The sequence below is a fragment of the Hydra viridissima genome, unplaced genomic scaffold (assembly GCF_058129835.1).
Source record: "Hydra viridissima isolate aposymbiotic clone 2 unplaced genomic scaffold, HvirCarnegie_v1 scaffold_3, whole genome shotgun sequence".
Taxonomy (NCBI): Eukaryota; Metazoa; Cnidaria; class Hydrozoa; order Anthoathecata; family Hydridae; genus Hydra; species Hydra viridissima.
Window position 1 is genome coordinate 14,715,508 of NW_028324302.1, and position 25,165 is coordinate 14,740,672.

At 29.8% G+C, this 25,165-nt stretch overlaps 6 protein-coding genes across 19 annotated transcripts; 3 read left to right on the forward strand and 3 right to left on the reverse strand.

The window, feature by feature from the left end:
• Positions 1-5,758, forward strand: LOC145199143 (uncharacterized). Of its 12 annotated transcripts, none has more exons than XR_016450664.1 (17): positions 1-389; positions 582-700; positions 1,179-1,235; positions 1,800-1,827; positions 2,003-2,057; positions 2,139-2,290; positions 2,651-2,773; positions 2,894-2,941; positions 3,091-3,196; positions 3,292-3,507; positions 3,794-3,913; positions 4,003-4,094; positions 4,246-4,272; positions 4,389-4,438; positions 4,526-4,599; positions 4,677-4,835; positions 5,225-5,758. XR_016450664.1 is itself a non-coding variant. In XM_090081595.1 (17 exons), exons 3-17 carry the CDS (start codon positions 608-610, stop codon positions 5,475-5,477), a joined length of 1,590 nt encoding a protein of 529 aa, XP_089937721.1. In that variant the 5' UTR covers positions 139-186; positions 273-389; positions 582-607; the 3' UTR covers positions 5,478-5,758. The 12 variants fall into 12 exon arrangements, 3 of the variants coding, with proteins under 3 accessions (XP_089937723.1, XP_089937722.1, XP_089937721.1); XR_016450661.1 differs by having other exon boundaries at positions 3,794-3,900; XR_016450662.1 differs by having other exon boundaries at positions 3,794-3,900; positions 4,006-4,094.
• Positions 5,759-5,763: 5 nt separating this feature from the next.
• LOC145199129 (uncharacterized) lies at positions 5,764-10,624 on the reverse strand. 2 transcript variants are annotated; one of them, XM_090081585.1, is made up of 4 exons: positions 10,532-10,624; positions 8,406-8,645; positions 6,974-8,161; positions 5,764-6,891 (listed from the first exon to the last, which is right to left on the reverse strand). In XM_090081585.1, exons 1-4 carry the CDS (start codon positions 10,611-10,613, stop codon positions 6,197-6,199), a joined length of 2,205 nt encoding a protein of 734 aa, XP_089937711.1. In that variant the 5' UTR covers positions 10,614-10,624; the 3' UTR covers positions 5,764-6,196. The 2 variants fall into 2 exon arrangements, with proteins under 2 accessions (XP_089937711.1, XP_089937712.1); XM_090081586.1 differs by lacking the exon at positions 10,532-10,624 and adding an exon at positions 9,902-10,133.
• Positions 10,625-14,387: 3,763 nt separating this feature from the next.
• Positions 14,388-17,535, reverse strand: LOC145202036 (zinc finger protein 511-like). Of its 2 annotated transcripts, XM_090081613.1 has the most exons (2): positions 15,572-15,819; positions 14,388-14,537 (listed from the first exon to the last, which is right to left on the reverse strand). In XM_090081613.1, the coding sequence occupies exons 1-2, from the start codon at positions 15,695-15,697 to the stop codon at positions 14,493-14,495; spliced, it is 171 nt and encodes a 56-aa protein (XP_089937739.1). In that variant the 5' UTR covers positions 15,698-15,819; the 3' UTR covers positions 14,388-14,492. The 2 variants fall into 2 exon arrangements, with proteins under 2 accessions (XP_089937739.1, XP_089937738.1); XM_090081612.1 differs by having other exon boundaries at positions 14,518-17,535.
• On the reverse strand, positions 17,461-18,620 carry LOC145202035 (UDP-N-acetylglucosamine transporter SLC35D4-like). Its single transcript, XM_080074911.2, has one exon. The coding sequence runs from the start codon at positions 18,618-18,620 to the stop codon at positions 17,682-17,684; it is 939 nt and encodes a 312-aa protein (XP_079931037.2). The 3' UTR covers positions 17,461-17,681.
• Positions 18,621-18,864: 244 nt separating this feature from the next.
• Positions 18,865-20,312, forward strand: LOC145202034 (general transcription factor IIE subunit 1-like). The gene has a single exon (XM_080074910.2). It carries the CDS (start codon positions 18,865-18,867, stop codon positions 20,086-20,088), a length of 1,224 nt encoding a protein of 407 aa, XP_079931036.2. The 3' UTR covers positions 20,089-20,312.
• A 1,768-nt stretch (positions 20,313-22,080) lies between these two features.
• LOC145202493 (nucleotide exchange factor SIL1-like) lies at positions 22,081-24,477 on the forward strand. Its single transcript, XM_080075459.2, has 5 exons — positions 22,081-22,454; positions 22,657-23,088; positions 23,233-23,536; positions 23,673-23,966; positions 24,153-24,477. Exons 1-5 carry the CDS (start codon positions 22,379-22,381, stop codon positions 24,451-24,453), a joined length of 1,407 nt encoding a protein of 468 aa, XP_079931585.2. The 5' UTR covers positions 22,081-22,378; the 3' UTR covers positions 24,454-24,477.
• Positions 24,478-25,165: the final 688 nt, after the last annotated feature.

Consider the following 25,165-nt stretch of genomic DNA (forward strand, 5'->3'; position numbering starts at 1 on the left):
GTTAATATACATAAGAAACATCCACTGTTAACATACGTAAGAAATAAAAAGTTTGTTGGTGTGAAAGAAAAACGTAATACCGTCGACCTTTGAATCGTTTTGTAAACATTGTAAATATTGTTACCTTTCTGATAGGTTAAGTCACATTACAAAATGGTATTTACCTGAAGAATATAATTAAACGTGGTAGTATTTAAGTTTACTTAAAAATTTTTATTTTGTTTTGTTATGAATTTTTATTTGAAAGACTTTTTAAATACGCAAAATAAAAGTTTTATTTTTAAGGAAGATCGTTTACTTTGGAGGCTTTTTAAAAATTAAAAAAATTCGCACGAGAACGAGTAAACCACCGACGTTTTTTGTCACAAGTTGATGAACAACATTTTAATGTAAATTTTAACTATTGAAAATTAATATAAAAGTTTAACTTTTTGTTTTTATTATTTAAACTTCTTTTTAAATATTGCTAAGTAATAACGTTATGTAGATTACAGTTTTTGATTGATAGCTTAAATAATTTAAACGTTTTGTCTTAAATGTTTTACATTTTGTCTTAAATGTAAAATGTTTCTAAATTTCAGTTCTCCAAAAAAGAGTTCACATCGGCATGAAAATCAGCAGAATAATACGTACAGCTTTCTACCCTGATGGAGCGACATCGCTTCCAAAAGGAATATGCTTCACTCTTTTTTTACTGATTGTAAGTTTTTATCTTTGATAACTTATTTCTTATTTTGTTAGAGTACCTGCTGAAAAATTGTTTTTTACCTATGATGATAATTTTTGATATTTGAAAACCCCATCCTTAATAAACTTAGGTGCACGAGTTGAATTCTTGCAAAATTGAGTTGTTGTTTTTTTTTTTTTTGTGTGTTCCTCCCCGACCTTTTGTAAATTCAAGTCAAATAATCTCTCATTTTTTGATCGCCTTAAAAACAATCTGAGGTTTTGCTGCTACAAAAACCAAATTCTATATAGATAGCACAGTAAATATTTTCTGTGTTATTTCTATATCAATCTAAATATAACACTTTGTTTCGTAGAAAAACAACACAAAAATGACTTATTGTTGATTTTCAACTAATATTTTAGTCTCGAATTCTATACTTAGTTATGTAATCTTTTAATTATAGTATCTCAAATAAAGAAAATTTTTTCTTTCTCTGATTAACTTATAGTTATGCAATGGCATGGTGGTTAGTAATGTTTTTCCTTATCTGCCGGAGCTCGTAAAGGTGATTAAATAATTTTTATAAAGGATTGCTTTCACAGTTTCATTGCGTGTGCATGTAGGAAAATGAATCAGTTCGCAGCTTCTTCAATTTTTAAAAAGTTACATTAGACCAAGGCTCTAATATCTTGTACAATAATCAAATATCTAATACAATAATAATGTATCTAAAATCTTGTACAATATGATTTCTGTGAAAGACTCTCAGCCGTAAAACCGAACATTTTTTATGCATAGATTATAGTAAAAATCTTCCTGCATTTAGACTGCCGGCATGCGATACACTTTAGTAATTTTGAACTTCCTGCACAAATGGACTTATTTGTATTTTGCAAATAAATTTGTAAAAGTGTTTGTTTTAATTTCAAGATGTTTATGATATCTATCCTGCGCCTTCCACATCAATTCATAATGTTTTTTTTTTTTCTTTAACATCTTTCTTAAAACCTCGGAAGATTTTCAAGAATGATTTTCATCTGTAATTCTCATTTGTTTCGGTTTAAAGTTCTGTGATTTTTAATTAGAACAAGGATATCTATTAAATAAAGAAATGTTTTTAATATTTTAGGCGCACGGCGGGAACGAAGTTAATGCAGGTAAATTGTTGGTTAATTAAAAAAATGGTCTTTAAATTTTACACTCAAACTTTTGTCAAATAATTTTGCTATTTGACTTTTTTATAATTATTAGATAAATTTAAAGAATACTCGAATAATTTTATCTCTTTTTTTTTATTATAATTTGTAATCATTTTGAGTTTTAATTCTTCAGCGAATAAAGTTGGCGTTATAGCGTCTACCATGTTTTTAACACGCATATTTAGCAGGTAGCACTTTTTCCTATATATTATCCAAAAAAGAAGCTACTTTTGGTTTAGTCAAATGTAAACTTTCAGTTTATTTTTCAGTTTAATGTGGGGCTACATCTGTGACAAGTTCGGAACAAAGTTTTCCCTTATTTTATCTGGAAGTGGTCTTACATTTTCAACTCTAATGTTTGCATTCAGTTATAATTACACTTGGGTTGTTGTTTTCAGATCTCTGCAAGGATTTTTTATGGGTATTAATGAAATTATGTCAAACTATTTTTATTGCCGTTTTTCATCTTCATCTTCATCATCGTCGACATCATCATCATCATCATCATCATCATCATCATCATCATCATCATCATCATCATCATCATCATCATCATCATCATCATCATCATCATCATCATAATCATCATCACCATCATCATCATCATCATCATCATCATCATCATCATCATCATCATCATCATCATCATCATCATCATCATCATCATCATCATCATCATCATCATCATCATCATCATCATCATCATTATTTTAAAATGAGGATAATCATCCTCATTTTTATTACCTGACTTTTGTTTGATTAATTCATTCAACTTGTTCAGGATTATTTGTCATTTCAAAATCGATTATATCTGACCTCTCTGATGATACAAATCTCGCTTTTGGCCTGAATATAATATTTTCAGGCCGCAATATTGGGTTTATTCTTGGTCCTACCATTTCCGGTATGAATTATAATTATAATTTTTATAACTAAAGTTGAAAAAAACTATCGCTATTATGGTTTATCCTTAACTTCAAATGCAGCTGAATGATTTCCTTGGTTTAACTGTTAATTTATCTAGGGTATCTAGTATTTCCAGTGGAAAAATATCCGAACGTTTTTAGTAAAGGTAACTTCAATTTTTGAATAAAAGTTTTATAATTTGTTGCTGAGGACTTTTTCTTAAATTTGAAACGCTCAATACGATTTTATTAGACTTTGAAGTGTGCATCAATCAATTTTTTATTTTGAAATAACGCTAATTTATTGATGTTGTAGGTTCCTTTTGGGACGCTTTTAAAGTCTTTCTACCGAACCTGATTATTTCAGTGGGTCTTCTGTTGGGGCTACTGGTTACAGTTTTCCTATTTCCTAAAAATTCTAAGTAACTTTGTTGAACAATTTAAGGATAGTGCACTTTTTGTAGAATTAAAAATAATAGCCTTGTTTCTGTATTTTGATTATTTCATTTGTTATTAGAAATAGATTAGGAGATGAAGTGATTGTACGCTATGAAAATCTTAATTGTACAAATGTGGAGCCGGATGCTTACTTAAACTTATCTGTCAATTACGCTTCAGAGTCAAAAAATTGCGAGGAGTGTTCAGAAGTAACTACTCTAGTTCCTTCTAGTGCGTCGATGTTTACCAAATATTGCTCTCGGCTGAAAAGTACAAATATAGCAAAACTCTTTTCGTAAGAAAACTTTCTTTTTGATAAAAAATTGCATCAAAAATTTTGAACACTTTCTAACATTTGAAGGATTAATTATTGCTCACCAAACATGAAATACTATAACATAACCCTTAAAAAGAAATATATTACAATGCTTAGATAAGTGAATTAAAAAAACGCCTTGATTGGTAGATTGATGGATTTGAATAATATCATCAGATGTCTCTAAGATATAAGATCAAAGTGATTGAAAAGATTGGTAGATCAGACTCTATTTTTTTTTAGTTTATTTATTATTTTTTTCTAGGAACAAAGATTTTCTGCTGACTAACACAATATATGTTATATTTTCGATGTTTTTTATGGGGCATAACGAGCTGTTTCCGGTGTTTGTTGCAACTCCTCCGCAATATAGTAAACAAACTTTGTTAGTATTGATTTGATTTTATCCACTTGTTTAATCACATTTTACCCTGATTTTTTTTTTGGAATCTATTTTTATTTTATTCTTTTTAGAAGGACTTGGAATGACGACATCTGATATCGGTTTGCTCTATTTGATAATTTCGCTTGTTATTCTCGTAGTTCAAGCCACAATTTTGAGTAAGGTAAGTTGCATTTGTAAGATTCGAATGTTTTCATTTCTTAATATTTTTCATTCTTTAATATCATAGATTTCTTTTTCACGGCTGAAGGGAAAAAAAAAAGGAAATTAAATTTTTATGATAGAAATCTGTTATTTTTGTTGTTGTTTTCCAGTTGGTCAATAAGTTTGGAGCCAAAAAGGTAATTCTTTTTTCTCGCTGTTTTAAAATTTATATTTTAGAAATTTTCCTTTTTTAAAAACATCTTACAAAGCATCGTAAAGATTTACTTTATTTTTTTTGCTGGCATGTTCATAGTGACTTAAGACTGACTTCAATTGCATGGGAAAGGGAAAACCAATCATGAGGTTTACTCTTTTAGACAAGACGTTGATTTTACATGAAATTATTTGTTTTGAGTAAATTATTTCCTCCTGCTTTCCATTTTTGATCAGGTTTTTTGTGCGTCTTCGCTCCTCTTCAGTGTGTCAGTTAATCTGCTGCCTACGACTGAATTAATTAAAAACAGGTATAGAATTGTAAGCTTCAAAAATAAAAATATTTTTTTGTGTAAGCTTGAAAAATAATATTAATTACTGTATTAAGGACAACTCGGTGGATGGTTTTATTGGTTAATCAATGTCTTATAAGAATAGCAACTTGTGCAGGATTTTTGTCGGTCAATATCTTTATAAACAACTCGGTTGAATCTGAGCTTTTGGGATTGGCAAATGGATTGGCGATGTCTACTGCGTCAATCGGAAGGTAATTTTTATCTAGCTGATTTAGAAATATAAATAAAATTAGCAGACCAGAAAGTTTCATTTAAGTTACAAAACAACTGTACAACTACAATGCACATCAGAAAAAATATATGTAACGAAGATTAAAACCGTCGCTCTGATACAAGATAAAGCAGATCCAACATAAAACAGTTCACTGATCCAAGTAAAAAAAGTAGAAACAGAATCAATAAATGTATTGGATTAAGATTGTCTGTTTTTTTTTGTCAGTTAAACACTTTCAGGCTTTTTAAAGATGAAAAAGGTCCAGAGTTTATAATATCTGCAGATGCAAGATATTTTCTTATGAATTGCATTTTATTAAAAGCGTTATTAATTTTGTTGCATAAGTAAGAATGTCTTTTGTTTCAGTTCGATTGGGGCTATTGTATTTGGAAGTGCTTTCACATGGTCAATGAAAAATATTAAGAAATCTGAAATAACCAAAGAAAACGTTAAGTTTCCAATCAACCAATATTTTGCATTCACTCTGATGGCTCTAATGTCTTTACTAGTGATGATAATTGCAATTCTCATCCCTAAAAGTTTAAACAAAAAAAAAACACGCAACCAGCAAGAGAAGCGAGTTCCGGAAGTTACTGTTAGTTACTTTCAACTTGTATAACAGATCAGGGCGGTTTTAAGCAATCGGTTCACACCACAAGAGCATAATTTCAATTGGTTGTTTTGAATGCGAATTGTTATTTCCCAATCCGTTAAGAACCGGTTGTTAATAGCTACAATGTTGGAAGGCCAATGAACTTTTACAGGAAAAAATCTTTATATAAATTAAGCTTATTGAAGCTTTTCTACAAAATATTATTAAGCTGTTCTAATTGTTTAAAATGTTACTACAATAAATCAAAGAGTTGTAAAGAACCCTATATCAATAAAAAAAAAGGTGAATAATATTGCGTCTTTGACTGCATATTTCATTTGTTAAAAAAAGTTGATTATAACAAATATGAGAAAGGATTTGAATTAAAAACTTTTACAAAATTGTTTTGATAAAATTTAAGCGATTGACTAATGAGGAAGCAATAACATGCCTTCGAGGAAGCAATAACACACCCACGATTTTTTTTAGACGGTCAGAGATTTTTGAAGGAAATCGCAGAGTAGCAAATACTTTCGGTAGATAAGCTGCAAAACGGTTTTTGGTTTTTTAATTAAAGTTGCTAATAAATCCAACCTCCACTATGAAAATATAACTCTTTTTCATTTTATAAGATCTATTTAGCATTCTTCGTGGTGTATCTTGCATTCTTTTTACATCCGTCTAAAAATCTGGTTTTTATCCAGCCTCGGTAAGATCAGTAGCTTTTGAGTAAACAAGTTGGCATCTTAGTTCTCATTCTCTATTATAAAATGCTCGCCTTCGTTTAGGTTGTCTTTAACAACAAGTGGATGATCTTTTTGTAATTTTGAACGTTTAAAGTTTGCTTCGTTATTATTATCTACTTTGCCTCTTTTAAAAAAAGTTGAATAAACAGCTGATGTGTCATTTTGAGGGTCTTTGTGAACGTCTATGACGCTCATGCGTTTGAAAAATGTAGTATAAACGTCTACTGTATTGTTACCAGTCGGCAGAACATTGTCTCTTAGGGCTGGCTCAATATTTCCTGGAGGTCTATATAGAGCTGTGACATAAACGTACTTGTTATTTACATCGTCAATACTTTTCGCAACTCCCATCCCTAATTCTTTTGTGGACTTCCAAACGACTTGAGCAAACTGTCCAGTATTTTCATCTAAATGTGGATCGTCAAACCTGTAGTTATTGCTTTGAGTGTACCACATTTTTGTAGCAGCTTCTCCTGCATCCTTAAACGTAGCCCAAACCTTTGCAACATTTTCACCATAACCTTCTTTTTCAAGATCATTTGCGATTTGTAATTCCTTTCTATCAGCTAGTGATTCAGCAAGCTTTTGCGCTCTGGCAGCTAAATCATCAGACCATATAAGAGGATCAGAATGATGCTTTGAACGATATAAATTATGTGATTTCAAACCGCCAGCCGCAAAATCCTCAATTGTTCCTGTCAAAAAATGGATTTAAATTACTACAATTTTTTATTTAACAGATCCTATTGAGTGAAGAAAGCAAATATACATATTTACCTGGATCTTCATCATCTGTATCAGTTCTGGGGTCTTGAGCCTTGTTCAGTAAAGTAGCCAAAGAGACTTTGTCGCTTTTTTTAAGTAAATCTTTTAACACTTCCAAACTCAGAGCAACCGTTTTTGGTTCTGCTGATTTTTCATGTAATGTTTTCGAATCAGCACTTTGAATATCATTAATTTTATTGTTTGGTTTAATTGCATTCAGCTTTCCGTCATCTGATACAAAATACTTTTGGAAATCAAGAGGTGTAGAGGACTCTTCTTTAACATTTTCTATTGGTTCAATACGGTTGCCTTTCACTGCCACTATTTTCCCATCATCAAGAACAAGACCTTTAATATGACTCAGTATATCACTTTTAACTGCCCCAGTCGTTGTTTCCGGAAACATTACCTCATCTTTTACGACTTCTTCTTTTATCTCACTTGTTGCAGTGATGTGGTCATCGAGGTTTTTTAAATACTGTTGAAGCCTGGACAGTTTTGAAGAAGATTCCCCTTTCTTACCAAATTTATTTTCAAACTCTTCTTCAGAACTAATGTGAGTATTTTCTGGAAAAGAAAAAGACCGTCGTTCGCCTGTTACTTGAATCTGATTGGGAGAAGTTATAACTTGTTTTTCTTTTAGTACTTCGTCTTCGGATATTGCAGGCCTATTGACTACTTTTAATTCTTCTGTACGAGATTTTTTAAAGGAAGTTTCTGGTAGTTTTCCAAGAGGAACTATTTTCCCGTGATACATTGCAAAAATTGGGGCAAAGTCAGTAGCAGAATCATTGATTGCTTTGCGAACATCCTCTGGACTAGGAAAAATTGCTCTTTTCTTTGATTTTTCCTCTGGTTTTATGACCTGTTGTATTCTTTCTTTGTTTTCAACAGAGTTTATTATTGGGACTCTATCTTCTGTTTCAACCATATCTTTTTGAATATTTTTGGTTTCCAAAATGTCCGCAGCTTTTAGAGCTTGATCATCTCGTTTTTCAGCTTCTTCGGTAATGGAAATTTTAATGTCTTGCTTTTCAGCTTTCATTGGTTCTACAACTTTACTGACATCAACGGATGAATGTTTATTGGCTCCAAAACCAGGAGCATGATAAAACGAACTTAAACCACCTTCAAACTGGTTCCGATGATTAGTCAGTGCTTCCGCATCATTTAACAAGTTTGCAAGTGTTGCAAGAAAACCTAAGACAAGAATGTTTCAGACAAGTAGTGTGTTAGACGAAAACTATATAAATTTTTACAAAAATTTTTGTTTAAAAAATCTTTGACCTAAAAGCATTTTCTTCTTCAATACAGTTTCAATATTAAATAAAGTTTCACACTTAGCCAGATAAACAGAAGAGACTTATGTTTATAAAATAATTGAATTAAAGTTAATTCAAAATTAATTCATTACTTTCGATATATTATAATTTGCATAACTGACCTCTTTTGTCCTTGCGCTCGCCTGTTTCGTTCAGTAGCGATTTGGTCACAGCTTCAATGTCTGATTTTTTGGTTTGAAGCCCATTGGTTCCTAACACTTCATTGTGCGTTCCGAATATCTCGCTGCCTTTTCGATGTGAGTGCCTTGTCACATCTTTTACGAATCCTTTAATATTGCTGAAGGGCTGCCGTTGTGCAATCAAACTCTTTTTGTGACTGTTTTCTTTAAATGGTTTCTTTCCTGCATAGAATAAGTTTCCAATGAAAAGATTGTCAACTTTTGTTTATGGTTTTTTTTACTTTTTTAACAAATATGAAAAAGAACTTTATCCAACGTTTGACTTCTTAATTACCCATCGTGCGTTACAAATTAATATAAAAATTAAAAATTAAAATAAAGAAATAATATCTAATCAGCATTAGGTCAAAGCGTTTTAAGTTTGCCCGCCAGGCAAATCCGCATTTAATCAGGAGAATGGAAATTTGTATCTACTCAGAAAAATAGTGGATATAAAAAATAGTGGAAGTCTTGTAGCTTTAAGAACTACTTAACAAGAGATGATAAAATGTAAACTTTTTTTTGTGAAACTCACAAGAAACGGATATCGATGACTAAAGGATAAACCCATGTTTGGAAAAAGAACACCAAAACAAAAGATGGTTGAAGGATTTTAATCGATGATTAAGAATATCTTTGACATTGGAATATCTAATCATAAAGAGCTGATAAAAGCCAGTCACAGTATGCCGAAAAGGCTAAGGAGAAAAATGAAGTATTTTTGGAAGACTAGAAAAATGCATGAAATAGTTTATAAGTGAATGTATAGCGAGGAACTGAAAGCAAGGATACAGCGTCAATAAGAAAGATAAAACAACTCATCAAGATTGAAAAAAAGAAATGAAATGGAAACTGCACCATGCATCCCATTCCTTGCTTGTCAATAAAATGATCAAAAATGACCTAACTGATGTTATAATCCTCTCGGCGTAAAGAAGGGTTTAAATTATAGAGATCAAACAGTATGGAAAGCTGGTATTATGAATTAGCAAGAATCAGATTTGAATAAAATTATTACGAACAATTAAATAGTCCGAGACAAGTGCTATGAAATTCTTCAACACCAAGAAAATAAAATTAGAGAAAATTTTATTGAAAGAAAATATCTCGTTCTTCACTTTTATAGAAAATTAGCTGCATACTTAGAGAAACCAGACAACAGGTTACAATGGACAGAATTTTGGCGTCTGTTACTGGTCATAAAATGTAGCACAAAATGACCATTTCTTATGCGTAGTTCCATAGACACTGAGATGCCACCTGATCAAGCTCAGGCTGAAAGGAGGTTTTCCCCCAAGATGAAAAACAGGAACTTTCATAGTATAAAATAGGAATTTTCAAAGTTTTTTACCATTTTTTAAAAATAACTATAAAATGCAAAAAAAAAAGATTGTCACCCTAATACACAACAGAAACGAAAATAAACATTACGATAATACCTGGGTTGGTTTTACAGTGAATGCCGACAATAAATACCCCAAGTACAACAAGGCTAAATTTTAAAAAAATAACCATGTTTGTTCACCATATTATCATTTCATAGCTGTATGTCTTGGGTTATATGGGGCTTCTTTTTTTTAAATAAAATATTTAACAATGAAAAATAATTTTCGCTTAGGCGCACATTTTTTTTTTTTTAGAAACTTTCAATGTGCAATGAACCGTTTAATTGAATCAAACAAACCTGTTACTTAGAAAGAACAAGAAGCGTGTCAAACTTTTCAAAGTAATAGCAATTCAATGTTGTGACTTTGAAAGCATTTATATTTCTAACTTATTTCTTTCTATTTTTAGCAAAAAACTTTCATTTCTCATAGTTCTTCTATCATTTTAAAATCAGTTTTCTTAAAAACCAGGAATAATTCAGCATCGTGATATTATTTAACATAAGCGGTTTTTAATTAAAAAAAAGTTTGGCGTAAATAGCAAAATGTAAAACGAGTTGAAAATATTATTATAATAACTCCGTGTTTAATCGTCGGTAAAGTCGGAATGAATAAGAAACGAAATAAGAAACGAAAGCGAATATTTTTTATTTAAATAAAAATAAAGATTTTTCATAAACGAACCTTGATTTTTACAAAAGTTAAACGGACGGACTTTTCCCCATACGAAATAATACACCATGAACGCAAAATAGAACTTAAACATCGGTAAGCCCCCGCTGTCCCACCAAGAAAAATTGAATATCAATAAGAACTTTAATTTGCGCAGCACTACTCGAATGTCTATTAAACAACAGGTGAATACCGAGTTGCTACATAGTTAAATTTCGAATATTTGACAAACTGAATGGACTTTTGCGGTGTTAAAATCATTTGATGTTTTAGAGAGTGAGATTAACACATAATACATGCCCATAACCTCCAACAAAAACACAAAGACAGTGTGCAAAAAACACAGTGTTGTGGCAATATTTCTCCGAGACTCGAGCTGACTATGTTGAGTGTCTTGTAGACACTTAACATTTTCAGCTACATTAAAAGTTGCCTTCAAAATTTGCTTAGATGATGGTAGTAGTAGCAACATTCTGTGATCATATTTCTTGTTTATATCAATAAACGCAGTTATGCAAAAAAATTAGAAAATGATTTTGTTTATAGAAGCTATCTATGTCAGTTTTGTTTGCAATAATGTTGTTTTATCTGTATAAAGTCCGGATAAATTTTGCTGAAGTCCGTATACCCTGATAATAATATTCGTGATAAATGACGATCGTATCGTGCGTAACATTTAAACTAACCAAAAAATAATCAAGTATCAGCATCACTGCTGTTGTTTTGTATATTTTCTGTAACTAGTTTTTATATTTCTGGCAAATAATAATTTCTTCTTTTTACTTAAAAAATTTTTTAATTTGGAACTTAAATAATTTGCAAAATAGTTTCAGGGACCTGTAAGAATATACGTCTACACATATACCCATATATGCTTTATTTATCTACACATATACATATATGCTTTATTGGAAAATTTTTAACTTTCTGATACTCTTGTTGTAATAAAGGCGCTGCATCTTAATCTGTTAAAGGCTTTCCTCGGATATTTATTGTTATAAAATGGATATAAATCAGCAGAGAATTTCTTTTTTTTTGTTGTTTTACTTCAGCTGAATTGCAATTACATTAAAATTTCCATAATTTAAAGAGGCGACAAAAGCAGATAGACTAATTCAGAGGTTTGCAAAAGCACTGGAACTCAGAGGTTTGTAAGAGCACTGGAAAAAATGAAAGAAAAAAAACTTATGAAATGAATGCTTATAGCATCAATTCAAACTTGTAAGATATATTTTTTGTTGGTAATGAGCATGTTTGTTTACAAAGTAGTATATTAATTTAAGTTGTTATGACAACATGAATAGCAGATTGATAAATGAAGATAGTAATTCTTTAGTAACAATATCTATTTTGTTACATGACCAGGAAAAACTTTTCACCTTGAACACAAAAGATATTAAACTTTTCACCTTGAACACAAAAGATTTATCAAACTATAAAAATATCTCATCTCAAAAAAACGTTTTCAAGAATTGAATGATAACAGAGACTTTTTAAAACCATTAAACAATTAATTTTCTTAAACAAATTAAATAAATCATTAAGCAATTAAACAATCTTAATTTGAAAGCTTAATAATGTCAGTTTTAAATATATCTAAAGTTAATGGTTTTCTATTTATCGATGGCCTATGTTGCTTATGCACTGCATGCCATCCATGACATGCTAGGATCAAAAACACGTCCAATTTTCATAATTTTGATTTCTAATTTTTAGACGTTGGTTTTTAACACCAATTTTTATTTGATAATAATATTTCTTTAAAAATCTGGAAATAGTTAATTTTAGATATTATTTAATTGCGTCTCTTGATGCCTACCAAAACTCTGTGAATTAAACAGAGCTAAACAGTGATACTGGAAAATGTTTTAGAAAACAATCTGAAGCTCCAAACTTATAGTGAAACTTTTTATGAATTTGTGCTGGTTTCATCAATTATTATGCAACCTTTTGAAATTTTTTTTTTTTGCTCTTTATATATATTTTTTTGATTGCAGTAAATCTTGAATGTAAACAAACATGTTCTACATATTTGTTTACATTGTTTTACCATTTTTTGATTAAAGCTCAACTTCTTCAATTATATCAACTGTGAGTTGGATTCATTTAATTAAATTATTTGAAAAATATGCTTTGTTGCAGATAAATTTTGTTCATTTGGCATATTTTGAAATGGGTCTTTTTACGTCTTTTTATGTTTTTTTTTTTTTTTTTTTAAAGGTGCTGAGGTTTTGTTTGGTTAATAAATTTAAGGACTATAGGATTGGGTGTTAGTTGTTCGTAGGCTAGGAGGATTCTATGTATAAGGTTGTGGGATGCCTCTTGGTTCTGAATAATGGCAGCATTGACTTTATGGAAGCACTGACTTATTTATGTTACGCACGTACTTTTCTTTAGCTGCAGCACTTCTTGTCTTAAATCCTAATAACAATCTTTTCCCTTCTAAATGCATCAAAAGGCAGCTGGTGAAAAGCAACTAAACTGACTAAAGTAACAACAGACGATTGAAAAGATTCTGGCATGTGTTTTTTTGAGATGTATAAGGCATAATATTAGTCAAAAGTTTGGAAAAAAGGAAATACTATAAATAACGGGTGACAACTGAAAAATGAGACTGGGTTTAAAGACAAATATCTCTTTTAAGGTATAAGGTAAAACAAAAAGGAAAAATTAGCGCATTATACACAGCGCTTTGGACCGATAAAAGTGTGAAATCAAAAAGAAAATGCTCTACATATTATTAAAGGAAATTCACTTTTACAAAGACAATTCACCTTATCACGTCTATTGTTACAATTACAAAAACTGAATTGACGTTCTAATTGAGACTGAGTTTTAACAGCTGATCGAACTAAAAAGTACCTTATGCTCTAAAACGTTTTTTCCATGTTTTTTTTGTTCTATTAAAAATGTAAAATGTAACACAAACGCTTTCTGCTTTGTTACTTGTTTTAGTGGTTGGAAGTTTATTTCTGATATTGTCAAACTTAGTAAGACATTTTCAGAAAAAAACAGGTTATCTTTCTGTTGGGTTTGAAAAGCTTTCATACTGAAGCAAGAAGAAATATATATCAAAATTAAAGGAGTACATATTGAAATTTGTAAAAACATTACAATGTACCACCAACTATTTTGATTAGCATATATAAAAATACTAAGGGTCTGCGTATCGTTTCATTTCTGTATCATTATTCCGATACGGTAACGGAAGTGTCATCGGATTGACGAGAGTTCCGGTATATAACGAAATTTAAAGTAACAACAATACCGAATAAAATTTTTTTAACGATTTCTTGTCCTAATTATTCCGATGACACTTTTTTTTCCCGCTATCATATCGGCTTGAACAATATGGAAATGAAACGATACGCAAACCCTTAAAAAATACCTTATACTTTACTGCCAACTTTTGGTGCACACAATACATTGAGATAACATAATAAAAATTTCTGCGTTAAAAATGTTTTTTTTTTAGATTTAAGTTTTTTTTAAGATTGGGCTCGTTTAAATAGCTATAAAAAACCAATTTTTTATAAAAATTGAGCCATTCTTCATAGTTTTTTGAAATACAGTGAGAAATCTATTCATTTTTACATCTGGAAATACCTAGCAAGCACTCGTTTCAGCGTCTCGCGGAAGATTTAAAAGAAATACGGTAGGATAATGGCATAAAAACCATCTGCATTCCAAACGACAAAAAAAAACTTTTACAAGGTTGTTTTTACCGTTTATTCACTCAATAATGGTTTGTCCAAAAGTTAAGTCCTTCTCGTAGGATTAAGTTAATCAGGGTCTATCAGGAGAAAACAAGTACCAGAATACGTTCGCATTCATGGGATCAACGAATAGGAATTTTTTTTAACTATCCTCCTTTTCTAATTGGATTTAGTATTCTTATTTTTAGTTTATCGAAGAAACCTTTCACCACTTTTTTTCTTTTTCAGAAGGTTTAGCTTTTTGTGTTGTCTAGTATTCAGATTGCGAGAATCAAACAGTCATTTTGGGGAGATAATACCGTCTATTTCAAAAAGACAAATTATCAAAAATATGCTAAAAACCATTTCAATAAAAACAATAAAAGAATGCTAAAAAATAAAAAATCATCTTAAAAAATAAAAATTTCTAAAATAATTTAGATTAAGTCCTTTATAGGCTTTAAGATAAACAAATCATTTAGAACTTTAAGTGATCAGATCAGCAAAAGCTATTAACAAAACTAATCCCAAAGTTTTACATCGAAATGTAATGCAAAGACATATTTATAACTTATACATACTTATTACTACCAAAGATCTCTGTTAGCTGCATTTAAATTTATTGTTCAACAGCTTGCACTGTTAAAACTATTTACTTAATGAAACCTCGTTGACTTCCCCTTCCAAAGCTGATGGATTTAGGCAAGCTTCTTGAATTCTTATTCGCACTTTGAGCAAGAATCGTACTTGATGCTGCACCATTAACACCATTCTCAACTTTTGACAAATCTTTATTTTTAAGTTTAGATTTTGTAACTGCTTTTACTTTTAAAATGCAAGATTCTTTTCCAGTTGAAATTTCATTACTAATTGGAAGGTTTGAATTATTTACAAATGTACTATAAACTCTATCAGAAGATTTAGAACTTTTGGTATCAAAGGTTTTTCTAGAATCACTATCCATTTCAGATTCATTTTCTTCATCTAGCTCTTTTGTTTTCGCTTTTTTTTTCATCTTGTATCCGTGATTCCTTTTTGAAAAGCTAAATCTGAAATCAGCTGGATAATGATGAACATCCACCAGATGCTTTCTCCTAGTTTCTTCATTGACAAATTTCAGTTTACAACTCTGTAGAAAACATTGGTACACCTCTAAGCCTTTCTCCCTACAAGCTTCAAAATAAGAATCATGAGTTTCCAATAAATGAAGTTCAAGTAGATAATTTGAAGGGAAATGTCTTTTACAAGATTCACAAATGTATCGATGAAGTAAATCAAAATGTTGATTGTAAATTAAAGGATTTGTAAAGGTTTTTGAACAGCCTTTTATGCTACATTTAAACTCATCAATACTTACAGCATCTAAACTCTCAGTAATAGAATCAACTGCTTCATCAAAAGTTCGACTCTGTCTTGCAAATAATGTGTCACCATCATTAAAGAATGGATGTTCAGGTGGGTAACGCTGTTTTATTGGATGCATTTATAAAAACAAAATAGGTATTTTTCTAACCTGAAGTATATTAACAAAAATTACAAATCCTTTTAATTAAGTCAAGAAACACACAACTTAAAACTATACCTTTATACACATACAGATAAATATATATATGCATATATGTTTATGAATGTTTACAAACATATACATACATACATACATACATACATACATACATACATACATACATACATACATACATACATACATACATACATACACACATACATACATACAACATATGTGTGCGTATACATACAACATATGTGTGCGTATTCATATATATGAATTTTATATATAAAATTCAAACTCTTCTAAGAAAGAGCCAGTATTCCCTAAAAGCAAGACAAAAATAATAGTGAAAATATTCTAAAACCATATAACAAATGCTGATTGCTTACCGAATCTACAGGTAAGCATTTCAGTAAGAAAGATTTTCTACAACCATCTAAAGTACATTAAAAACACTATCTAACTCTTTATTAAAAAATTAGATAGTGTTTTTAATCTCATGTCTCCCAATTGTGGGATAAAGACTTAGGAATAGGCACAAAACATGCTTTCACCAAGAAACATTCTTTGTCACTCAATGATAATACTAAATGTAGAGAGAACTGATCTATTGAATTCTTAGCTATTGATGAATAGTTTTGCAACTCTAGTTCTAGATTGTTCTACATTGGTTTTGTATTAATAAAAATAATTTAACATTAAAATTTATCTGTTTTGTCTGTAACATTTTTATCTGTAACATTTACATTTTTATCTTTTTTATACAGATTTGAATATTTTAACAAATACCATAAGAAAAGCAAGAAACTGATGTGCATTTGACTGTTGGCTATATATAGAAGTCATTAGTTCAAAAGTTATATATAGTAACATTTCATAACTTACCCTTAAAAAAACAAGGATAGAAAACTGGTTTGCCATTGTGGAAACTAGTTCCCTATTCTAGACTTTCTAAGAGTAAGTTATCAAATGTTACTGCAGTTCTTGAGATTTGGAATAAAGAATGATTGTCTGAAGTGGGTCAGAAGTTAGAAATGAACAAAAACTTAAATAACAGTTGAAATTTATTTGCTGAGAAATAAAACTATAAACTAGCCATTCATAGTTTCTACAACTGAAAATATTCAAATGAAATCTAGACTACTTTGACTGAAAAAGAAGAGTTTATTGCTAAATTTTTATATATTCCTGCCTCTCACTTTGCAAGAAAGTTAACAGGTGACAGGGACAAAAGCTTTTTTTTTTTATCTTAGAGGAAAAGCTAAAAATTGAGCAATTAAATACATAAACTACAGCATCAATCAACCTCTTGTAAAATAAGATGAAGTGGGGAAAATTGTGTAATCTTAGCATCTATAACTGCCTCTTGAACAAATTATTGCAGGGTGGTGCTACCTGTGTTCCAATTTGACGAGGAATGAAACAAGATAATTACTTAACTTGGTTTTTTTATGTATGCTATTTAAAATACAATCAATATATGTTAAAGCGTTTTCTTTATCAGGCAACATCATATTAATCTTGGAAAAATTTAACAATATACCTATTACCTAACTGAGTAACTGATTTTGTTTTTTTAGTAGAAGTTGAGGAGAAACAGAGAAAAAATTTCTGAAGGATATTTAATATCATTCACATCACTTTTCCTTACTTTAAAAACATAGATAAAAAATCTATTTACTTTATATTTTCAGCTACATCTGTGGCTCTTTTTTTTTTTAAAAAAAAAATGGTCCTTTTCAAAAGTATATTCTAACTTAAATTTCATAACTCCAAATGCCAATGATAAAACCAAAAATTTATAATTTTCTTACTCCCATTTCCATTTCTGGAAATGGGTGTTGGTGCAATAAAGTTAATAACTCTTCCACAATTAAATTTAAAAAAACACAATTCAATTTAAAAATTGTGCTAACTGTAATATAAATATATACAAATATAAAATACCATCTGCTGATTATACTGGCAATTTTCCATAAACTATTTGCTGATTATTCCATTCAGTTATAGAATACGAATAATTAACAACAAATACTAATCCAAATACAGCAATCCACAAATTGGAAAAATTAGCTGTAATTGGTTCATTAATAATTATTGCAACTATAGAAACAATAAGCATTGATACCACATTAAAAAATCTAACATTTGGTAGTGAAAATAGGTAACATAAATACCCATAAGAAAGCATAACTAAAGCACCAAAAAAGCCACTTCCAAGAAAAAGCAAATGAAAAAACTTATCATGCAAATATTGAAAATTAAATACATTAGAAACTTCACCAGTCAAAGTACCAAACAACAATAACAAAACCACACTGGATTTTGCATTCAAAAACATTTTATCGAATTCCTGCATTTTTAGACTCTTTAAAAATGATGCATATATGGAATAAAAAGAAATGCAAAAACAATTCAATAATATCCAAGTATATTTCACTTGATTCTCAGAATCATTATCAAAAAGGTAAGTTATCCAAAGACAAAAAAATGCAGCAGCAATGCAAGCTCCTTGATAACTTGAAGGTCTTTTCTTCATTTTATACATTTCCACAACATGAATAGTAACTAACAAAAATGTCTGTTGAATAAGACAAAATATTGGGATAGGTAGCATGGATAGTGCTTTTGATCCAGAATAAATACTAAATGTGAATAAAAATACCAAAGGTAACCATCTTCTAAAAGAATTTGTTGATAGCGGCCTAATTGTTACAATGTCGCCTAAGTGTGCTGATATTAAAATAAGTGCTGCAACAAACATTTGCCAACTTTGAAAAACCGATGGATAAGTAAAACGTAGTTTGCATAGTATATACTTGTTTATAAGAATCGCTAAGGAGGAGGAAATAAAAAAAAGTACTAGCCAAAAAACTTTACTTTCTTGAAATTTCATTTATGAAAGTTTTTTCATTTTTTAAAAAATCACAAGTATTAGTAGTGAAGAGGTGTCCACAGACAACTCGCTGCTGACTAAGAAGAGGATTGTTTACAGACCTTACGGAACAAGTTAATGAGAATTTACCAACGAAAAACACATTGGAATTAGTGGCAAGGTTGCTGTTTGAATAAAGGTCTTGACTAACAAGTCTTCAATTTTCTTCGCTTTAGGATTTAAACGGATGTAAAAGTTGCAAAAAATGAATAATGAGCAAATGAAAATTGAAGAACCAGATTTACTAACAGAAGTACCTCCGATATTAAAGAGATTAGCTAAAACAGTGGCATATGCACTTTATGAACCTGAGCAGATAGTTACTATAAGCATTTTGACTAAGTATCCATGCATTGATGAAGATACATTAATGGAGAAACTTCAATTTGACAAAAGACAATTAAGACAAGTTTTAGGAAAGCTGAAAAACGATAAGTTGGTAAAACAAAGAGTAGTAAAAGAAAAACAACAAGATACTGGCGTTTTTAATGTGTATAACTTTTATTTTATCAATTATAATTTGTTTGTAAATGTTGTTAAGTATAGGTTAGATCATATGCGAAAAAAACTGGAAAATGAAGAACAACAAGCAAAGAACCGTCCATCATTCCAGTGTGAGCAATGTAGTAAAACATTTAGTGATTTAGAAGTTGATCGTCTACTTGACTTTTCTTCTGGTTTGTTTAAATGTACATTTTGCAATGGTCTTGTTGAAGAAGATGTTAGTCATATAAAAAATTATAGTAGTAGTTCATCTTTAGCAAAGTTTAATGAACAAATGGAAACAATTTTTAAATTACTTCGACAATGCGAAAATATCAATCTTGCACCTGAAGTGTTGGAGCCCACCCCTTCAACAGCTGCATTAAAAATGTCAACATCAACTAAAGCACATTCACATTCAAAATCTGGTTGGTCAACTGATCGTAAATCCATTGACATATACAATCAGAAAATACAGATTAATGTTGGTAATGAGGTAGAACAAGCTGAAGCAAAGACTGTTAAAGAACTACCTGTATGGCTTGCGCAGAGTACTGTATTTGAAGAGAAGTCAAATGAAAGTTTTGTCACTAATGATATCAAATTGAATACTGATAAAAATAAAGGAGTGATAGAAGATCATGAAATTATGTCCGATTTACTTGCCTATGAGTCATCTAGTAAAAAAGCAAGACTGGAAAGCCCTGCTGAGGTTGTACAACATGAAAGTTTGGATAGTGAACCTGACTCAGATTTCGGATTTACTGATAACGTAACACAAGATGTTAATAAAAGTGAGGAGGAGGATGGAGAAATAACAGTTAAAGTTGGAGATTTAAAAGTTCCACTTTCTGAAGTTAATGATGAAATTATTGCTAAAATGTCTGATGCGGAGCGAGATATTTATCTTAAGCTGTACAATGAAGCATATGAACAGTTTTACTAAAATTTTTGAAATGAGAAACTTAGGCCTTTTATGTTTTTACAAAATAAATTGATTTCTTTTTTTGGTTGGTTGTTTGTATTAGTATAATTAATATTATTATACTGTTACTGCTATCATTATTTTAGTTTCTTCGTTATTTTATTGTTACATTTTTATTAGTATTTATTTTTTGTTTATTAGTTTATTTTTTATAGCTTTTAAAATAGTTATATCAACAGTTTTAATGTATGTTTTATTGTACCCTTCATTATCAAGTAATGCATTTTTGTTTGAATTAAAACAAACACAGCAGTCACTAAATCTATGATTTAGTAACAACAGTTTTGGTGCTGGTTATAGTGTTCAATAAATTTGGAATCAAAAAAGTTTTAAAGTCAATATTTGGTATTCTAAACTTTCTAAAAAGGAAATTCCAAAATAGGGCGTTTATTTTTCAAAATGTTGAAATTTTCGAAAAATTGTCGCCTTATTTTGGAAATTCCGAAATTTTTAAAAATAAATCTACCTCAAATCTTTTAAAATAGATGTACCTCAAAAATTTATATTTGTTTGGAATCTATCGGGATGAGCAGCATTTATCGGTACAAATTCTTTTATCTATTATCATTTCACTGCTACACCAGTACCCAAATATCCATGCTAATCTCAGCAAAAAAAAGATAGATGAAATGAATGAGAATTAAATAAAGAACAGGGTTGTATGATATATCATCATTTTATAGCTTTATACTTTTAAATTTTTATAGAGTAATAGTAAGTACTTTATCTACATTAGTTGAAAAAAATTACAAGATTTATCATATTGTGAAGGGGTGTATTATATTTATGTACGTCTTGTCTTTCCCTCTCAATTGTTACACGCAATCAAGTTCATCAAAGAAATCCTTTCTAAAAATCTTTGAAGCTTTCGCCTTAAATGTGCATATGTATTTCTAGTTGTCATTGCAAAACCAAGTTTAAATTTCAATTGTGTGACTGTCTTACTTTTATGCAGTTGTAGAACTGCTTCTGCCTTGTGTTTCGACACCTTTTATATCGCAATACGTTTAAATTGAGTGAAAGTTATGAACTTACGTATATAATTTTTTTCGTTTCCCTTCCTCACAACTTGTATTAGAAAAAAAATTATTTTTAACGCTCAAGAAATCATTGAGCTTTTAATGAGATCAGATATGAAATAAGAACAGGGAATGCACCTTTGCATAAACAATCTATTCAAGCTATAATAATGGAAACCGGAAAATAGGAGAATCACGTAGCAAGACGCTCGAGAGTAGGGGTAGTTGCACCTAAACTATTAATTAAATTAGAATAATTTCTTATCTTACCAGCCTCATATCTGATTATCACTCTTGCCGTAACTCAACGGAATTTTAACTTTAAAATGTTGAACTCAAATTTGAAGATTACGATACCATTTTTGTCGTTTAAAGAAAGTAAGGAGAATTATAGATTTGGAGCAATTCCTGATAAAGCAAACTTTTTTAAACTCAGCTAATATCTCGTTCTTATTTTTGGAGGTACCTCACGAGTGGCTAAAAAGTAGTAATTTAGTACAACCTTGTAACAAAATATCTAAAACGGTTAGCAAATTTATCATTTAACCAATATTGCAAAGTCTTACTTGATTTGAACTTACACAACAATAATTAGTGGTTACTGGTCAACCCTTAGCATTATATATATATATATATATATATATATATATATATATATATATATATATATATATATATATATATATATATATATATATATATATATATATATATATGTATATATATATATACTATTAAGTATTTTAACACTATTTTTTTCATTTCATCGTTATTATTTTAGAAGATACATATTTTAAATTTCATAATCTTTTTAAAAAAAACAGATTTAAACTAGAATCAATTAACCAATTAGTTTTTTAGCAATTATTATTCATCCCTATTCCAACAATTTCACCAATAGCAATTTTACGCTCTTCTCACCATGAGGCCCCCTGACTTTCTTGCTAGTTTCGAAAGATATACGCTATTCCCCCTGTGAGTAATCAGACGTCAACTTAAAGCTCAAAGCAACTTTCAAAAAGGATAGCGTTGTTTTTTTTTATCGAAACCTAATTTCCTTTTGTTTTGTTTAAATTATATCACAGTTTTACAAGAACCTTGGACAACATTTTACGTTAAAGACCAGTTCCTAAACTTATCTGATCATCTAAATGTCAGCTTTATAGTGGTGCATGGTGGTGAAATCCTGTGAATTTATGAGCTGCCTATGAAATTAAGTTTATTTGCAAATCATGTTTTTTAGAAAAAAAACTATTCTTCATTTTTTTCTGGGTTTTCTTCTTCTCGTGGAATATAAAAGTAACAATGGTATTTGTAGTTTTGCATTTACTTTACTTAATCCATGCGACCGTCACAAATAAACCCCCTATTATTTACTTTGTAGATGAGAGTGGTTGAAATATTTTGAATAGAGAACTCAGACATTTTATTGTTTCCATAGTTATGATGCATATGCATGAGTGTCAATATTGTAATATAAATTAATAATATAGTTTTTTTTTTTTTTTAGGTGTTAATGGTGTCACTGATGTTGTTGCAATTAACAAAGAACCAGATGATCCTAATGAAGGTACAAATAATTCTGCTGAATATGTCACCAACGAACAATTTATTCCAACAAATGAGTGGAAAGTAATAAAACCAGGACAAGTCATTCCTGCAGGATTACATGTGCGTATGAATTTTGAAACAGGAATAAAAGAGGCAAAAATTCTTGAAAAAGATGAAGTTCGTAAAAAACCAGGTGAACATATATCTCCAAAAATTATTTTGGGCGACAATATAAAAGAATTTCCTAAATCAGATGAAAAGATTTATTTTACAAAATCAGAATTAAAAGAAAAGTTACATAATTTCCGTGATAAAATTGGTACTAAAGATATTGTTAATAATATCATGTGGTCAGAAGAAGCAAAAGATGCATTAAATTCTGTTGAAAAAGGTAATTTTTAAATATAAGTTAGTTTTTTTGAACTGTTGAAGAGGTTTAAGGGAAAATAACTAGAATTTTAAAATAGTTATTTTCCTGTGAATTGTTTGACTTAGGTAAGTTTTATTTAGTTTTAAATAATTCAGCTTTTCCTAGATGTAAAATCAAGTTTTCGAAGTATTGAGGAAATAAGAGCTGACCTTGAGAAATCTTTTGGCTGGAATATTAAATCAGATCTTCAAATTATGCAAGAATCCATTTTTTTGCTAAAGAATTTATCTTTATCAGTTGAGGAGAGGGTGGCAGCTCTGGACAACATAGAGTATTATGCACATCAAATTGACAATGGTCGTGATTTGGAAAAAGTTGGAGGATTAGAGATAATTGTTCAATTGCTGAATCAATCAAATGAGCAATTGCAACAAAAAGCTGCTGGTGTGATTGGAGCAGCTGCACAAAGGTAAGAACAATCAAGGAATTCTTTAGCAGGATTATTTAAGGAAAAAGTAAATTTATTGCTCAAAAAGTACAATTTAGTATAAGTTACAAAATAAGAATAGTCAACTTAAGTTAAATTAATTTTTTTAAAATTATAGCAATACTGAGGTACAGAATGCTGTTGTTAATCATGGAGGTTTAATCTTTCTCCTTCGTTTGATTAATGATCAACATCCAATAACACGTAAAAAAGCTCTTTTTGCTTTATCTGCTGTGGTGCGTGGAAACAGTAATGTTCTTAAAACATTAATTGAACTTGGTGGTTTAAAAATAATTTTGAACATAGCTAAAGATCATGATGCTGGCACACTTAGAGTAAAAGCAGTATCCCTCTTGTATGATTTGATTGTTGAGCAGCAAGAGGCCATCCATAGCAGTAATAATCTACACAGGTTACAATTCTAAATTTTGTGTTTAAATTTTGGAAGAAGGAGAAAATTTGAGTAAATATTTCAGGAATAGAAACAACAAATAACCATTCTTAAGTCAGTAATATTTCAAAGTTGCATTCTTTAAGAAAAGTTTAAACATCAGCACAATCTTTTAATCTATCAGAATTTAATCTTATTGCATTTTAGATCCCCATTGTTTGAATCACTAATCAAAAATGGCTGGTGTCATATACTAATACCTTTGTTGAAAATTGAGGACTATGATACCAAAGAAAAAATCATGCAATCATTAGAGATTTCAGTTGAAGAGTGCAGTAAAGAATGGATTGATGACCATGCAGTAAATGTCTTTGATGAGCTATCTCTCAGTTTAAAAAAAGACTTTGAATCTGAAGAGGATGCAGACTTAAAAACGTATATAGCTGATTTGAGAACATTACTGAAGGAGAAGATAATTAAACGCTTAAAAGAAGTAAACCTTTCATAAAAAAAGAAGATTTTCATCTGTTTCTTTGTTTTTGTTGTTTTTGTTTTTTTTTTTAAATTTTCTTATTCAAAACCATACTTCAAGTTATAATAGTTTACGTTTTCAGACGGAAAAGGGTTGTCCCATTTTTCTCACAAATTTACCCTCTGTTAGTGAGAATTAGTGTTGAGTAATCCCATATCAACTCAGCAAGTTTTCATGCTTATTTAACCGGCTTCTTCAAATGTTTTTTTATCTGGCATAATGGACTCCTTATAGAAAAATTATTCCAAATTCATAATTTCGTTAAATTTGGGTGATTAAATCTATAGATTTTATGAAGTTAATTTTTTAAGTTGCCATCGTAAAAAATGTAAATCAGCCTCAAACGGTAAATTAAATCATCTTAAGAACCGTTTTGAATTGCTTATATTTTGTCAGGAAAATCATCGAATCATTCAACTGAACCAAATTTAAACAGAATCAAGGAGGCATTGTTAAATAGCCTTTTTGAATTGACATGGAACTATTCTGTTAAAATGATTAGTTACCTGAAACTTTTTATTAATTATGTTTTTCAACGATTTGGAAAGAAATAACGGTTGCTGCAATAACACCTGCACGATTATGAAAATGTGAACATGATGCTAGGTATAAAAAAAATAACAAAGTGTTACATCAGGATAACATCACCAAGATACTTAGCAGATAATGACGCAATAACAGCGTGATG

What these genes read in the sequence shown, in the direction of transcription:
- LOC145199143 (XM_090081596.1), top strand. Translation starts at nt 608, where the DNA reads ATGAAAATCAGCAGAATAATACGTACAGCTTTCTACCCTGATGGAGCG. An exon ending in TTAACACGCATATTTAGCAG is followed by an intron (nt 2,058 to 2,138) that starts GTAGCACTTTTT and finishes TTTATTTTTCAG; the next exon opens with TTTAATGTGGGGCTACATCT. An exon ending in TCTTGGTCCTACCATTTCCG is followed by an intron (nt 2,774 to 2,893) that starts GTATGAATTATA and finishes TAATTTATCTAG; the next exon opens with GGTATCTAGTATTTCCAGTG.
- LOC145199129 (XM_090081585.1), bottom strand. Translation starts at nt 10,613, where the DNA reads ATGTTTAAGTTCTATTTTGCGTTCATGGTGTATTATTTCGTATGGGGA. An exon ending in TAACTTTTGTAAAAATCAAG is followed by an intron (nt 8,646 to 10,531) that starts GTTCGTTTATGA and finishes TATTCTATGCAG; the next exon opens with GAAAGAAACCATTTAAAGAA. An exon ending in TACAGATGATGAAGATCCAG is followed by an intron (nt 6,892 to 6,973) that starts GTAAATATGTAT and finishes ATTTTTTGACAG; the next exon opens with GAACAATTGAGGATTTTGCG.
- LOC145202036 (XM_090081612.1), bottom strand. Translation starts at nt 15,697, where the DNA reads ATGCATCCAATAAAACAGCGTTACCCACCTGAACATCCATTCTTTAAT.
- LOC145202035 (XM_080074911.2), bottom strand. Translation starts at nt 18,620, where the DNA reads ATGAAATTTCAAGAAAGTAAAGTTTTTTGGCTAGTACTTTTTTTTATT.
- LOC145202034 (XM_080074910.2), top strand. Translation starts at nt 18,865, where the DNA reads ATGAATAATGAGCAAATGAAAATTGAAGAACCAGATTTACTAACAGAA.
- LOC145202493 (XM_080075459.2), top strand. Translation starts at nt 22,379, where the DNA reads ATGTTTTTTAGAAAAAAAACTATTCTTCATTTTTTTCTGGGTTTTCTT. An exon ending in ATTGGAGCAGCTGCACAAAG is followed by an intron (nt 23,537 to 23,672) that starts GTAAGAACAATC and finishes TTAAAATTATAG; the next exon opens with CAATACTGAGGTACAGAATG. An exon ending in AGCAGTAATAATCTACACAG is followed by an intron (nt 23,967 to 24,152) that starts GTTACAATTCTA and finishes ATTGCATTTTAG; the next exon opens with ATCCCCATTGTTTGAATCAC.